The 14,604-nt window shown below is 42.4% G+C and overlaps 1 protein-coding gene across 1 annotated transcript in view; it reads left to right on the forward strand.

The window, feature by feature from the left end:
- The window catches only part of ZNF407 (zinc finger protein 407), a gene marked incomplete at its 5' end in the record, with an annotated part of 558,459 nt that overhangs the window by 337,026 nt on the left and 206,829 nt on the right, over positions 1-14,604 (forward strand). The window contains one exon of the mRNA XM_040433918.1: positions 3,495-3,578. Coding sequence (XP_040289852.1) covers positions 3,495-3,578 — 84 coding nt within the window. The remainder of the gene's footprint in view (positions 1-3,494; positions 3,579-14,604) is intronic.

Raw genomic sequence — 14,604 nt, forward strand, 5'->3', positions numbered from 1 at the left:
TATTCTTGAGCAAAACCTGTACCACTCTGTGCGTGATTTGAGGCTAGGACAGAGATTCATCTTCCAGCAGGACAATGAACCCAAACACACTGCTAAAGCAACACTTGAGTGGTTTAAGGGGAAACATGTAAATGTGTTGGAATGGCCTAGTCAAAGCCCAGATCTCAATCCAATAGAAAATCTGTGGTCAGACTTAAAGATTGCTGTTCACAAGTACAAACCATCCAACTTGAAGGAGCTGGAGCAGTTCTGCAAGGAGGAATGGGCAAAAATCCCAGTGGTAAGATGTGGAAAGCTCATAGAGACTTATCCAAAGTGACTTGGAGCTGTGATTGCCGCAAAAGGTGGCTCTACAAAGTATTGACTTTAGGGGGGTGAATAGATATGCACATTGACTTTTTCTGTTATTTTGTCCTATTTGTTGTTTGCTTCACAATAAAAAAAAAAATTTACAAAAAAAAAAACTCTTCAAAGTTGTGGGCATGTTCTGTAAATTAAATGATGCAAATCCTCAAACAATCCATGTTAATTCCAGGTTGTGAGGCACCAAAATACGAAAAAGTCAAGGGGGGTGAATACTTTTGCAAGGCAATGTATGTGGCCCTGGACCAAATTTTAAGTGGGGTTACCAAATGAAGTATTGTAACACACTCACATTGGCGGCATACCAGAGTATTGCTAAGGTCTTAAAAGGTCAGTCCCTTCCGCAAGTAAATTTATATACATATATAGTTGTCAAATATTACTACTATACAAGGATCAAATATTACCACCATACAGTGATTAAATAATTACAGAGTTGCATAGTTGATGTGGTTAAAAAAAATACAAGGGTCGCACTACACAAAGGACAATATTACCAATGATACCATGAAATGCCCTTGGTCTCTACAGTCAATCCTCCGTAACCTCTTCCCTCTGCTCCTGAGTGAGGACTGTAAAAGACTCCTGAATGGATGCTAGAGCTAGAATAGGATGAAGAAGAGGTTGTGAAGTGTGGCCTGCTCACTGGAGGAAGACCACAGCTGATTCTAGGTTCTCTGCTGACTGAGGCGGCCACCCGCCACCTGTGCCAAATTCTCAATCCAGCCTCTCCTTTCAGCCCTACTGCTAAAGACATGTTTGGATGAACATTGCATTCTACATTGTCAAACATGAAGGAGAATACCACACTAAGTACCTCTTAAACCCAGTGATATCTCCTCTTCCTCATCATCTCCATTCAGACCAGACCTCCATGAGGAATTAGGTCAGCCGTGTCTCAACTCTGCAGTTTGCCACACAGACATCTTAGGTTCCTTATTTTACCATCATCCTCCCTACCTTCTCAACACAAGCTCTCCATCCTGATGCCCCAACAGTCTCATCCTGCTGCTACTACCAATACTGTGCCTCCTGTGCTCCCCAATGGCCACAAACACTATACTGCAAAAATAATAGTGCAATACAGTTAGTCCCACCAAAGTAATAGTGTTCCTCAAAAACCTACAAATAGTAATAATTCTCTTCCATAGTGCCCTCATTAGTAATAGTGCCCCCCATTAGTAGCAATACCCTCCATATTATGCCCAACAATAATGCCCCCACAGTACCCCCAGTAGTAATAATGCCACCATAGTGTACTCCTGAAGTTCTAATGCCCTCCCACAGTTATAACCCCTCCTATATTATAATGCCCCCTGTAGTGTCAGTGTATATATTTATATATATATATATATATATATATATATATATATATATATATATAAAATGCTTCTTCTCTGTAGTGCCAGTATGTGTAATGCTCCTACGTCTCCCCATAGTGCCAGTATATCAGTGTATGTAGTGCTTCCTCCTTCCAACTTTAGTGACAATATAAAATGTGCCCTCATAATGCCAGTATATCATGCTCCTCCGTCCCCCTGTAGTGCCAGTATATAAATCCCCCCCTGTAGTGCTATTATATAATGCTCCTCCGTCCCCATGTAGTGCCAGTATATATTGCTCCTTAGCCTGTGGTTCCCGTGGATCATGCTCCCCAGCCTGTTGTGCCAGTATATAATGCCTCCCCATAGTGCCAGTATATAACGCTCCCCCACCCTATAGTACCAGTATATATAATGCTTCCCCATCCCTGTAATCCCATTATATGTTCCCTGCCTTGTAATGACAGTATATAATGTTTCCCCACCCTGTAGTGCCAGTACGTAATGCTCCCTAATGTAATGCCAGTGTACAGTACTTCCCCTACCCCTATAGTGCCAGTATATAATGCTCTACCTCCCCTGTTGCCAGTATATAATGCTTTCCTGCCTGTAAGGCCAGTATATAGTGCTTTCCCCCTGTAGTGCAAATATGTAATGTTCCTTCATTCCCCATAGTGCTGATGTATATATACATATAAAAAAAAAAATACTCTGCTGACTTCCATTCTCGACCACCGTCTGCGATGCAGACCACAGATCAATTCCGCTCTGTGGCCTGATTTGCTGTGTCTCGGTGCAGGCGGCCGCCATGAATGATATCACTGCGGCATCCTGCAACATAACGCTGACATTCGTGATCATGTCATCATACGAGACCCGGTGGTGATGTCATTTCAACCTCCTATGCCATTCTACTGCCTCTTAGGCTCCAGGCCTAGTTGCTTGCGGCCGCTACAGGCTCCCATTCCCTGCCGTAAACTGCAGATGGGAGTTATGGGCAACTCTCCAGTTTGCACCCCTTTCCCACAGCGCCAACCCTGTCCCTCTACATGACTGTTTGGCCATACATCTAGCTAGCCCAGCTACATGTTATGCTTCAACATCTGACTTTTTTACGTACCTATCTCTGCTCTCCAATGGAAATCCAGGTGGAAGATGCATCTGGAGTTATTGCCTTTCGCTGATATACACTGCTCCACTCTCTCTCCTACTACACGGAGTTGCAATAAATACCACAAGTTGTATTTGTTTTCTTTTGCAGTTTAGTTTTAGTGCTCCATATACACACCATTATGATCAAGAAGACATAACAATCATTTATTTTCCTTGCTAACACAAAAAATAAATGTAATAATATACACAAACAGAACATGTGAATAAATTCAAAGTGTAATTGTATATAATAGGTATTCGCATTGTACATTTTAGACAATATTTAGTGTGCTAAGAAAGGCCAGATGTATGGGAATTGTAAAAAAAAAAAAAAAAAAAAATCAGGATATGCATAAAAACTGTTCAAGTGCATAAAGCAGCCCCATCTGGAAGGCATCTAACAGAAATGAAGTTGTACAAAACCATTCCATTGATAATAAAGCTAATTTTTATGGGTCTGACAAGTATGTAATTATGTTCAGTGGTGCTTTTCAGATTTTATCACAGTCAATAAACCGCAGTGGTAATTTCATTCCCATTTGACATATTTACATGGAAACATTTGATTGGAGGAATTAGTAACCCTGAAAGCCTTGATAGATATGTTTTAACGATCTGTGACCTCTACAATCCCACATCTGTTTATTGTTGCAACAGGCGAGAAGTCGTTCTTGTGTGACCTTTGTGGCTTCGCTGGTGGGACGCGTCACGCCCTTACTAAGCATCGGAGGCAGCACACAGGTTGGTCATCTCAACTTCTGACTATTTACTCCCTTTTTATCCTTTGGCCAGGTCTTAAAAGTGCAGTCAATGCAATCTAATCATTGTTGATAAAAGCTGAATGTTACACTTAACCTCTTCATTAGATCTGCAGATACTCATACAGCCTTTGTTGTAGAATATGTAGATCCTGCCCTTATCCGAATCATGTTGGGGGTCCTCAGAATATCCCTGAGCGTTGCAGTAATCTGGCCACATGTGCATTTTTTATTTTTGAGTAGCATCTAAAACAGTTAAATCTGGGTTCCAGCAAATATAGCAGCCACATGAGTCGTCATCCAGCTTTCCTTGTCCTAAAAGGCAAATTTGACTTATTTTGCTTAGATAAGAGCATTTCAGATTGCCCAGTAGACAAGCACATATTGGAGGGCAGCAGGTGCCTGGCTGTCACTCTCCTCCCCTGGCAGAAGTGGTCTCAGTCTTCTACTGCCAGTCAAGGGGAGCACATAAGGGCTGTTAGATATTGAGCAGCTTAATATGCACCTCCATGGGAATAGGTAGCACTCTTGGGACTATCGGTTGGAAGACGGGAGGCACTGCTGTGACTATTTGGGTAAAGGGAGGTATATCTGGGAGCCCATTAATGCTGTGAAAGTGATTGTTACAGGGTAAGGCCTCATGCACACGACCGTGCCGTTTTTTGCGGTCCACAAAAAACGGAAGCCGTCCGTGTGCTTTCCGCAATTAACTGAACGGGCGGCCCATTGTAGAAATGCCTATTCTTGTCTGCAAAACTGACAAGAATAGGACATGCTATATTTTTTTTTGCGGGGCCACGGAACGGAGTGCTGTCCGCATCTTTTGTGGCCCCATTGAAGTGAATGGGTCTGCACCCGAGCCGCAAAAAATGCGGCTCGGATGCGGACCCGAACAACGGTCGTGTGCATGAGGCCTAAATAGTGGGACACAATGCTGTGGTTACCTTTGAGGTCCAATACAGTCAGGTCCATAAATATTGGGACATCTACACAATTTTAACATTTTTGGCACTATACACCACCACAATGGATTTGAAATGAAACTAACAAGATGTGCTTTAACTGTAGACTGTCAGCTTTAATTTGAGGGTATTTACACCCAAATCATGTGAGCGGTGTAGGAATTACAACAGTTTGCAAATTTGCCTCCCACTTGTTAAGGGATCAAAAGTAATGCGACGGAATAATAATCATAAATCAAACTTTCACTTTTTAATACTTGGTTGCAAATCCTTTGCAGTCAATTACAGCCTGAAGTTTGGAACGCTTAGAGACGCTGGGTTTTATCCCTGGTGATGCTCTGTCAGGCCTCTGCTGCAACTGTCTTCAGTTCCTGCTTGTTCTTGGGGCATTTTCCCTTCAGTTTTGTCTTCAGCAAGTGAAATGCATGCTCAATCGGATTCAGGTCAGGTGATTGACTTGGCCATTGCATAACATTCCACTTCTTTCCCTTAAAAAACTCTTTGGTTGATTTTGCAGTATGCTTTGGGTCATTGTCCATCTGCACTGTGAAGCGCCGTCCAATGAGTTCTGAAGCATTTGGCTGAATATGAGCAGATAATATTGCCCGAAACACTTCAGAATTCATCCTGCTGCTTTTGTCAGCAGTCACATCATCAATAAATACAAGAGAACCAGTTCCATTGGCAGCTATACATGCCCACGCCATGACACTACCACCACCATGCTTCATTGATGAGGTGGTATGCTTAGGATCATGAGCAGTTACTTTCCTTCTCCATACTCTTCTCTTCCCGTCACTCTGGTACAAGTTGATCTTGGTCTCATCTGTCCATAGGATGTTGTTCCAGATTTGTAAAGGCTTTTTTAGATGTCGTTTGGCAAACTCTAATCTGGCCTTCCTGATTTTGAGGCTCACCAATGGTTTACATCTTGTGGTGAACCCTCTGTATTCACTCTGGTGAAGTCTTCTCTTGATTGTTGACTTTGACACACATACACCTACCTCCTGGAGAGTGTTCTTGATCTGGCCAACTGTTGTGAAGGCTGTTTTCTTAACCAGGGAAAGAATTCTTCGGTCATCCACCACCGTTGTTTTCAGTGGTCTTCCGGGTCTTTTGGTGTTGCTGAGCTCACCGGTGCGTTCCTTCTTTTTAAGAATGTTCCAAACAGTTGTTTTGGCCACGCCTAATGTTTTTGCTATCTCTCTGATGGGTTTGTTTTGTTTTTTCAGCCTAATGATGGCTTGCTTCACTGATAGTGACAGCTCTTTGGATCTCATCTTGAGAGTTGGCAGCAACAGATTCCAAATGCAAATAGCACACTTGAAATGAACTCTGGACCTTTTATCTGCTCATTATAATTGAGATAATGAGGGAATAACACACACCTGGCCATGGGAACAGCTGAGAAGCCAATTGTCCCATTACTTTTGGTCCCTTAACAAGTGGGAGGCACATATGCAAACTGTTGTAATTTCTACACCGTTCACCTGATATGGATGTAAATACCCTAAAATTAAAGCTGACAGTCTGCAGTTAAAGCACATCTAGTTTGTTTAATTTATAATCCATTGTGGTGGTGTATAGCGCCAAAAATGTTAGAATTGTGTCGATGTCCCAATATTTATGGACCTGACTGTATATTGATCATTAATGAAGGATCTGCTGTGACTAAGAAATAAGTGGAAGACTGTGTGACTGCTGGATTTCAGAGCAGAAAACATGGATGTGACTACTTAAAGCCAAGTATTTTGTGATCGTGATGTAAGTGGTGGGTATTTCACTACTTAAAGGGAGTCTTTCACGCCGATTCCACTTACCGTATGTTGCTTGCTATCATCGTTGTGGAGAAAAACACTTTTAATCCGTATGCAAATTAGGCTGTGAAGATGCTGTGATCACGGCAAGAACGTAAGTTGGGCACGGTAAACTGTGATGCCCCGGCCAGACTGTGGTCATTCAATGCACACCCACCGATATCGCGGTCATCGGCGCATGCGCAGGATTACGGACGGGAGGAGGGAGGTTAGAGCAGAGACCAAGGGCGGGCAGACGCGGCGGAGGGGGGAGTGGATTCGTCTGAAAATGACCCAGGGGCCTGGGCACCGGCCGTTGTAACGCCACCCCTGGGCACCTTCACAGCCTAATTTGCATACGGATTAAAAGTGTTTTTCTCCACAACGATGATAGCAAGCAACATACGGTAAGCACAGTTTTAATGGGGGGGATGCCGTGGACATAAGTCTGTTATTAGGTTAATAGGGTGAATCGGCGTGAAAGACTCCCTTTAACAAGTCAGATTTGCATTCAGGAGTCTGTAAAAGCTGGATGACAAGCAATGTGGCATCTATAATGGTGACTTGGTTTTCCCAAAATCAGATATAACTGGAATGTATGAATATAATTTGTAACTTATTTTTTGGTAACTTATATTATTGACTCATATTTTGATGATCTGGGGGGTAGGGATGCTATTTAATCGTCGTTGATATATGTGTGCCCTGATAATGATCCTTTTAGTGTTTACAGACTAGATACTTCAGGAACTAAAGAATGAGATTTGCAAACCATGTACATGAAAAGAAGTCGTGTTAGAGCTCCTTCACATATGTCCAATGATTCGGCTCAGTTTCCCTCTGGAGTGGTGCAGAAAATGCTGAAGGGAAACTGAAGCTAGATCCCATAGTTTTCTATGGAATTGTTTATATTCATTTGGCGCATCAGTTGTGATGCCAGATGTCAAATAGCACTAGACTGAAAAACGTTGCATCCTGCATTTTTCTGTCCCGTGTTATCAGTCTTTAGATGCCTGACCTTTCCACTAAAGTACACATACACCTATATCAGTTGTGTCCTACTCTGCAAAGAAAAAACAACTGACCGGACACATTTAAAGTATTTGCACCCAGTCTATTATAATCTACTGTCTACATGTTAAACTGTAGTGGGAAAGTACAAATTGCCTGTTATTGTCACTTTGTCACAAAAGGCACTTTAATGCATGTGACAAGAATGTCATCCTTCAGGTATGAAACATCTCTGCGCTACTATACAATGGGAAAGTCTTCAGGCCATTTTGCTTTTTCACATTTTGTGATGTTGCAGCCTTGTGCTAAAATAAAGGGGGGAAAAAGCAAGTTTTCCCCCATTAGTCTGTGCTCAATCTCCCATAGAGAAAGAACTGAATTTTAGAAATTTTTGCCAATTAGGGTAAAGTTACAAAAAGGTAAAATTACAATTTTGCATGTGATACTTGAAATTTAGTTTTGAACTTCCCATTTCCCTTGTTAATTTTTTATATGTTTGTACACTTTGTTTGGAGTCCATCTGTGGTATAGTCCCTTGATTGGACATGGTTTTTTAAAGACACAGCCCTGTCTATACAAGGTCTCACAGCAGAGAGTGCATATCAGAGCAAAAACCGAGCCATGAAGAAGAATGAACTACATGTAGAGCTCAGAGACAGGATTATGTGAAAGCACATATCGAAAGGGTACAGAACATTTCTGCTACACTAAAAGTTCCAAAGAGCACAATGGCCTCCATAATTCTTAAATTGAAGACGTTTGGAACAACCAGGACTCTTCCAAGAGCTGGCCACCCCACCAAACTAAATAATCAGGGGAGAAGGTCATTGGTAAAATAAATGACCAAGAATCGAATGGTGACTCTAGCTTTGTTCCAAAGATCCTGTGTGCAGATGGGAGAAACTTCCAGAATTCAACCATCACTGCAACACTCTACCAATCTTGGCTTTATGGCAGAGTGGCCAGAAAGAAGCCACTGCTCAGTAGAAGGCACATGAAAGCATGAGTTTGCAAAAAAGGACCTAAAGGACTTTTGGACTGTGAAAAACAAAATCCTCTGATCTGATGAAAGCAAAGTTGAACTCTTTGACCTCAATTCTAATCCTCATGAAGAAACCAGGCACTGCTCATTACCTGACCAATAGCATTCCTACAGTGATGCATGGTGGTGGCAGAATCATGCTGTGGAAGTGTTTTTTCAGTGGCCAGGACAGGGAGACTGGTCAGGGTTGGGGGAAAGCTGGAGCAAAGTGCAGAGACAGTCTTTAAAAGCCAAAGGATCGCCTTCCAACAAGACAGTGACCCTAAACACACAGCCAAGACAACACAGGAGTGGCTTAAGGGCAACTCTTTGAATGTCCTTGAGTGGTCCAACCAGATCCCTGATTTGAACCCAATAGAACATCTCTGGAGAGACCTAAAATTTACCCCATCCAACCTGTGTCAAGGTGATCTCTTTAGGACAGGAACTTAACACTAAATACTACCTCTATTGGTGCTATACCGGCCTCCATTAAATTCAGGGAATGCAGGTTCCACATGCATGCTGAGTCCACACTATATTATACCTCTTAGGGTCCATTCACACGTCCGTAGCGTGTTTTGCGGATCCACAAAACAAGGACACCGGCATTTTGCGGACCGCACATCGCCGGCACTAATAGAATATGTCTATTCTTGTCCACAAGTGTGGGTTCCCAATTCCGTATCCAGGTCCGCAATTCCATTCCGCAAAATGTGGAACGAATTTGCCGACGTGTGAATGGGGCCTTATGGTGCCACACTGGCCTGTAATTGCTGCCACCGGTGCTTCAACTAAGTACTGAGTAAAGGGTATGAATACTTATGTGAATGCAATATTTTAGTTTTTCCTTTTCAATAAATTAACAAAGATTTCAAATATTCTGTTTTCTCTTTCTCATTATGGGGTATTGAGTGCAGAATGATGGAGAAAAACTAGATTTTTAATTTTTTTATTTTATTATTTCAGCACCAGACCGCAACATAAGATGATGTGAAAAAAGTGCTGTTTATCCATATAAACACAATCTGCTGCTTTTATAGACTACTGAATATTATAAAATACTTTATAACTTCATCTGTTTAACATAATATTAATTGTAACTTTTCTTAATTTTCCTCCTCCGCGTCTCTCACTTTTCTCCCTTACATGAATTAAAAGCAGTCTTTTCAACTGCGATCGGAGAAGCACCTAGTCAGTTCATCATTCATTTGAAGATTGCTTTGTACTTCATAGGCTACACACTCTTGACAGCTTCAAGAGACATCATGACATATAGTAGTATTTTGTTCAATCAACAGCATAGCCACCTCCAATTATACCGGAGATGATTGACAAATAGCTACCAAACGGAACTTCTGAATTATGTGACTGTCTCCTCTGTGAAGGATATATGTGGCATAAATGACTAGGAATTGTTTTTTTACTAAACCTGACAAGTAACATTCATTAATTATAGGGAAAGTAATAAGAGTAGATGCATCAGAGGGTTTTTACATTGCCATTTTAACAAGTGCTACTTGATATCAAGACAGAAATATTGAAATGCACCTTGGGATTGACATTTTTTCTTCTTAATACCACTATAGCTGTAGGTAGTAGGGTTGCTTTTTACATATTAATTAGAAATATATTGTCAAGAAGATATGAATCAACACTATATCAAATTAGAAATATTAATAATGTCTTACTATTCGTGTAAGGGTGTCCATAAAGCTCAGATATGTGGAGCTGTATGACAAAGTTCTCATCTATGACTTTTCTTTTCCAGGCAGAAAATAGTGAATGTTTTTTTTTTCTTGTTTTTATTGCTGGCCCATTTGAATATCACATAAGATGTGGTAGAGCAATGAGTTAGCTTACCGGCTGCTGCATTTTACAATTATAAGCTCTGTTCCCATCTGCCCTTGACCAAGATGACCGCCACTTTGACTAGTCGATTTACACAACATCTTTAGAGTGGACCAGAAGTCCATTCCTATGATCCTCGATGTCAGGAATGAATAGAGAGCCTGACATCTAGCTCACAAGATATTTGTGATTTGACAAGTCACATTTGGCGTTGTGTGGAAACGGTAGCAGGGAATGGAATTAATTTTTGTAAGATGGAATGGTTGTTAAGCTAACTCATTGCTCCACCACATACAGGTATCTTATGTGGAATTCCAATGGAACGGCAATGAAATAAATGGAGTCATACTTTAAGGAGCCAACATCTGCCATTAGTGTCTTAGGAAAAAGCCACCACAGCCCTTCAGTTTAAAGGCGCTGTAAAGCAAATCCTCTAGTCTAAGCTTCCCTGGACCCTAGTCATTGTGACTCAACTTGGATATCGTGATGGCCTCCAGTCACATCTGAATTTTTCTACTAGTGGATTCATTTTTTGAAATTACTCAGGGTGTGTGTTGTGTTCATATTTTACCTAGTATTGCCCAGTTTAAGAGTTTGTAGCAGGGGCCAAGCTCTTCTTGGAACCGATTTGCACCTTCGGCACCATGGAATGGGAAATCCAAGTGGTGTTGCCTTCCCCAGAATAATGATGAGCACTGCTCCACCGTAGGGTCCATTCACATGTCCGCAAAATGGGTCCACATCCATTCCGCAATTTTGCAGAACGGGTGCAGACCCATTCATTTTCAATAGGGCTGAACTTCCTTTCCGCGGCCCCGAAAAAAAATAGAATAAGTCCTATTCTTGTCCGCAGCCACAGACAAGAAAAGGCCTTTCTGATATAGCTCCGGCTATGTGCGGTCCGCAAAATGCGGACCACAAAACAGTTGCGGACGTGTGAATGGACCCTTATGCACAGGAGAACTGATACTCTGGTATCTTCCCTATCTCTGAAATCTTCTATGCACAGTTACAGTACTATACTATAAGATGGTGTCAAGGGTCAGGTTGACCACCACTGGTTTACATTAAACTCTATTCCTAAAAGAGTTTTGTTCCTTTAAATCTGGATTTCTCTAGTGGCAAGTACAAAAACACTACATTTGAGCCATGCACTATTTGTTAACTTGCAAATGTATTTAATACATTATGATTTACTTAAGTGATAGATGCTTAGTAGCTACATTTTAAATCAAGGATGGAAAATGTACTAGATGACTATTGTCATGACAGTGCAGAGTCTGTGCTGCTACTAGAACTGAGAATAGGAATATTAAAACGATCAGCTACAGATGAGAGATTTTCTAGCTTTATTTCAATAATGTTCCCTATTAATACTAATTACACACTGCCCATTTAAAGTCCCCGAGTAAGCTCAGAGGCGGAGAAAGCTGAGAGGAAATGATCACAAATCTGTGAAGCCATCAATGAGTAAGTGCTTGACTTAATATACTGAAATAAAATAGCTGCTTGAAGTGTTAGTCAATTATCATTTTGATTTTTTGGTAGGGAACAGCCTCCTACATTTCAGACAGAAAAAAAATGCCAGCAACAAAATATTACGAATGTGAGATGCATACAGTAATTGTAAGTTGAGGAAATAAAATTTCTGATAAAATGACTTACCTTGTGAGTGTTGTCATGTGTCAGTTTTAAGTAAAGCTAGATCTCTATCTAAAGGGGTTTTCCCGAGACCTAAATATTGATGGTGTATCCTAATGATAGGCCATACATTTTTGATACGTATAAGGTCTAAGTCCCCTGCCAATCAGCCAGAACTTGTTTGTGGAGTCTGTATCTCACCCTATAACAAGACTGCAGTTGTAGGGAGATCTAGGTGACAAGGCCAGACTTCTATGTCAAATGGTCTAGAATACACAGTCTACATTTATAGGTACTCCAGACTTCTGTTTTATAGGGCAAGCTGGATTACACAGCCGTAGTGGTATAGAGGGCATGTTAAACTAGACAGCCAGATTTCTGTTATAGGGCATGGTCCAGACTATATTGGCATACTGCTATTCTAGTCGGTGGTCCAGACTATAGTGGCAAACTGCCGTTATAGGGGTGGTCCATACTACACTGGCATTCTGTCAGAATAGGTCATGTGTGCCAGACTGTTGTAATAGATGGTGGTAGGATTGTCACGATACCAAAATTTTTATTCGATTTCGATACCATAAAAAAGTATTGCCATACGATACCACGCGAAAAAAATAAAACGCCAAAAAAGCCGCCTGCGTTCTGTATTTTATGGAACGTCCGGCCCATAATAGAACAGTCCTATGCTGATTTTTGGGGGAAGAAGGTAACTAAAAAAAAGCGAATCGTGTGGTTTTTATAATTATTTTTCTGTTACTGCTTTCACTTCATAGGAGATTTTTTTAATATTTTAATAGTTTGGACTTTTTCAGATGTGGCCATATGTAATATGTTTATTTATTGTTTATATATTTTATATGTAAAATTGTGAAAGGGGGTGATTTAAACTTAATATTTTTTTTATTTTTATTTAATAACTATTTTTCCCATTAGGGGCTAGAACCTGGGATCTTTGAATCCCTTGACCTATTCGCTCTGATAGAGATCTATTTGTGCACACAGCAGCAGGGAGCTTACCATGGAAGGCTTCAGTATCGTCCTGGCTGCCATGGTAACTGATCGGAGCCCAGTGATTACACTGCTGCGGCTCCGATCAGAAGCTTCCACTGCACCACCAATGAGGAGGAGGGGAGGGGACCCTGTGGCCACTGCCACCAATGACTTTAATACTAGGGGGGGTCAAAGGGGGGGCGCACGGCACCACCAATATTTATAATACTGTGGTTTGGGGGGGTGCACTGCGCCACCAATAATTACAGTTTATAATACTGGGGTCGGGGGGGCGCACTGCGCCACCAATGAAGATAACCCATTAATTTAAATATAGGTGGCGGGTGGCGGCGGCAGAATCACATACCCAGCAGCCGACCTCTATGACAACGCGCTGCGATCTGCGTCAGTTAACCTCCCAGGTGCCGCACCTGAGGAGTTAATTGCCGCGGATTGCAGCGCTTCCCCTCCTCCTCCCCTCTCTCCTCTCATTGGTGGCAGCATCAGCAGAGTGAGGGAGGGAGAGACTCTCTCCTTTTCCACTGTGCTGCTGAGGAGAACACGGCACTCACTGAGAGCAGAGCGCTCCATGTTCTCAAATACTAGGCTGTGCAGTAACGCAGCTTAGTATTGTTAAATGGAAAATCCCGGTATCAAATCAATCCAGGTACAAAAGTGTGAGGAATATGGATCAATATTTAATGGCAGCCATGATTTTCATCTGATTCACCTTTGTCAGTGTACATGCAAAATAGGTTCTCACTCCAACCATCTGCTTGTCAGATAGCAGAGATGGTGAACTCCACAGGGGCTCTGGCTTTAAGGAGGCGACATGTGTGCATAATCACACCTAACCCAGACAGCACGGAGGCCAAGTTAATCCTGCAGGAAAACTCCCGGCAGGGGGTCTCAGCCCTTGCCCAGATCTATCATTTCCCCCCAAGACATCATGGAACCGGCCATCCATCCCAAACATAAGTCTGGTATGTCGATCACGAAACCCCACGTCCTTGTTTCGGCCTAGTATTACCCTACCGCGGGTTGCTTTCTTACCCTATATAATCCCATTAACGGACCGAGCTTATATCAAACAAGGAACTGGTGGCAGTCTTTCCGGGCTGAGAACACGCTGTTTCACTGGGGCAGTGAAACGGCTCTCTCAGCTTGTTGCCTCTCTGTGCCCGTGTGGACAGGAGGAGTCTGTGGAAACTGTACCAAGACTGACCTTACCCTCTCCTCCAAGAGTGCGTAACGTCATGCCTTGGTAACCAGTGACCATACCGTATCTCGTGAGCTTGACGTATTTGACGTCTGACGTCAGTTCGGGGCACGAGGGGTATGGTATTCGTCACAAAAAGTACCGATTGGGTATAGATAATTTGATACCCGATGCAACCCTAGATGGTGGTCCAGACTACAGTGGCAGACTGCTGTTATAGGTGGTGGTCCAGGCTACAGTGGCAGACTGCTGTTATAGGTGGTGGACTGGGAAAGTAGATGCTATCGCATCCTAGCCCACCCCCAGGACCAAGAAACAGGTGATGTTTTTCCTGGGCACCGCCGGGTACTATAGGAGGTTTGTTTCCCACTATAGTAGCCTGGCAAAGCCCCTGACGAACCTCACTAAGAAGAAGCTGCCCTCCGCAGTCGATTCGACAAACTACTGCGAGACAACCTTCCGGGCACTGAAGGCCGCCCTCTCGAGCTTCCCTGTACTACAAGCAGCCAACTTCACAC

This window comes from Bufo bufo, chromosome 5, assembly GCF_905171765.1.
Source record: "Bufo bufo chromosome 5, aBufBuf1.1, whole genome shotgun sequence".
NCBI lineage: Eukaryota > Metazoa > Chordata > Amphibia > Anura > Bufonidae > Bufo > Bufo bufo.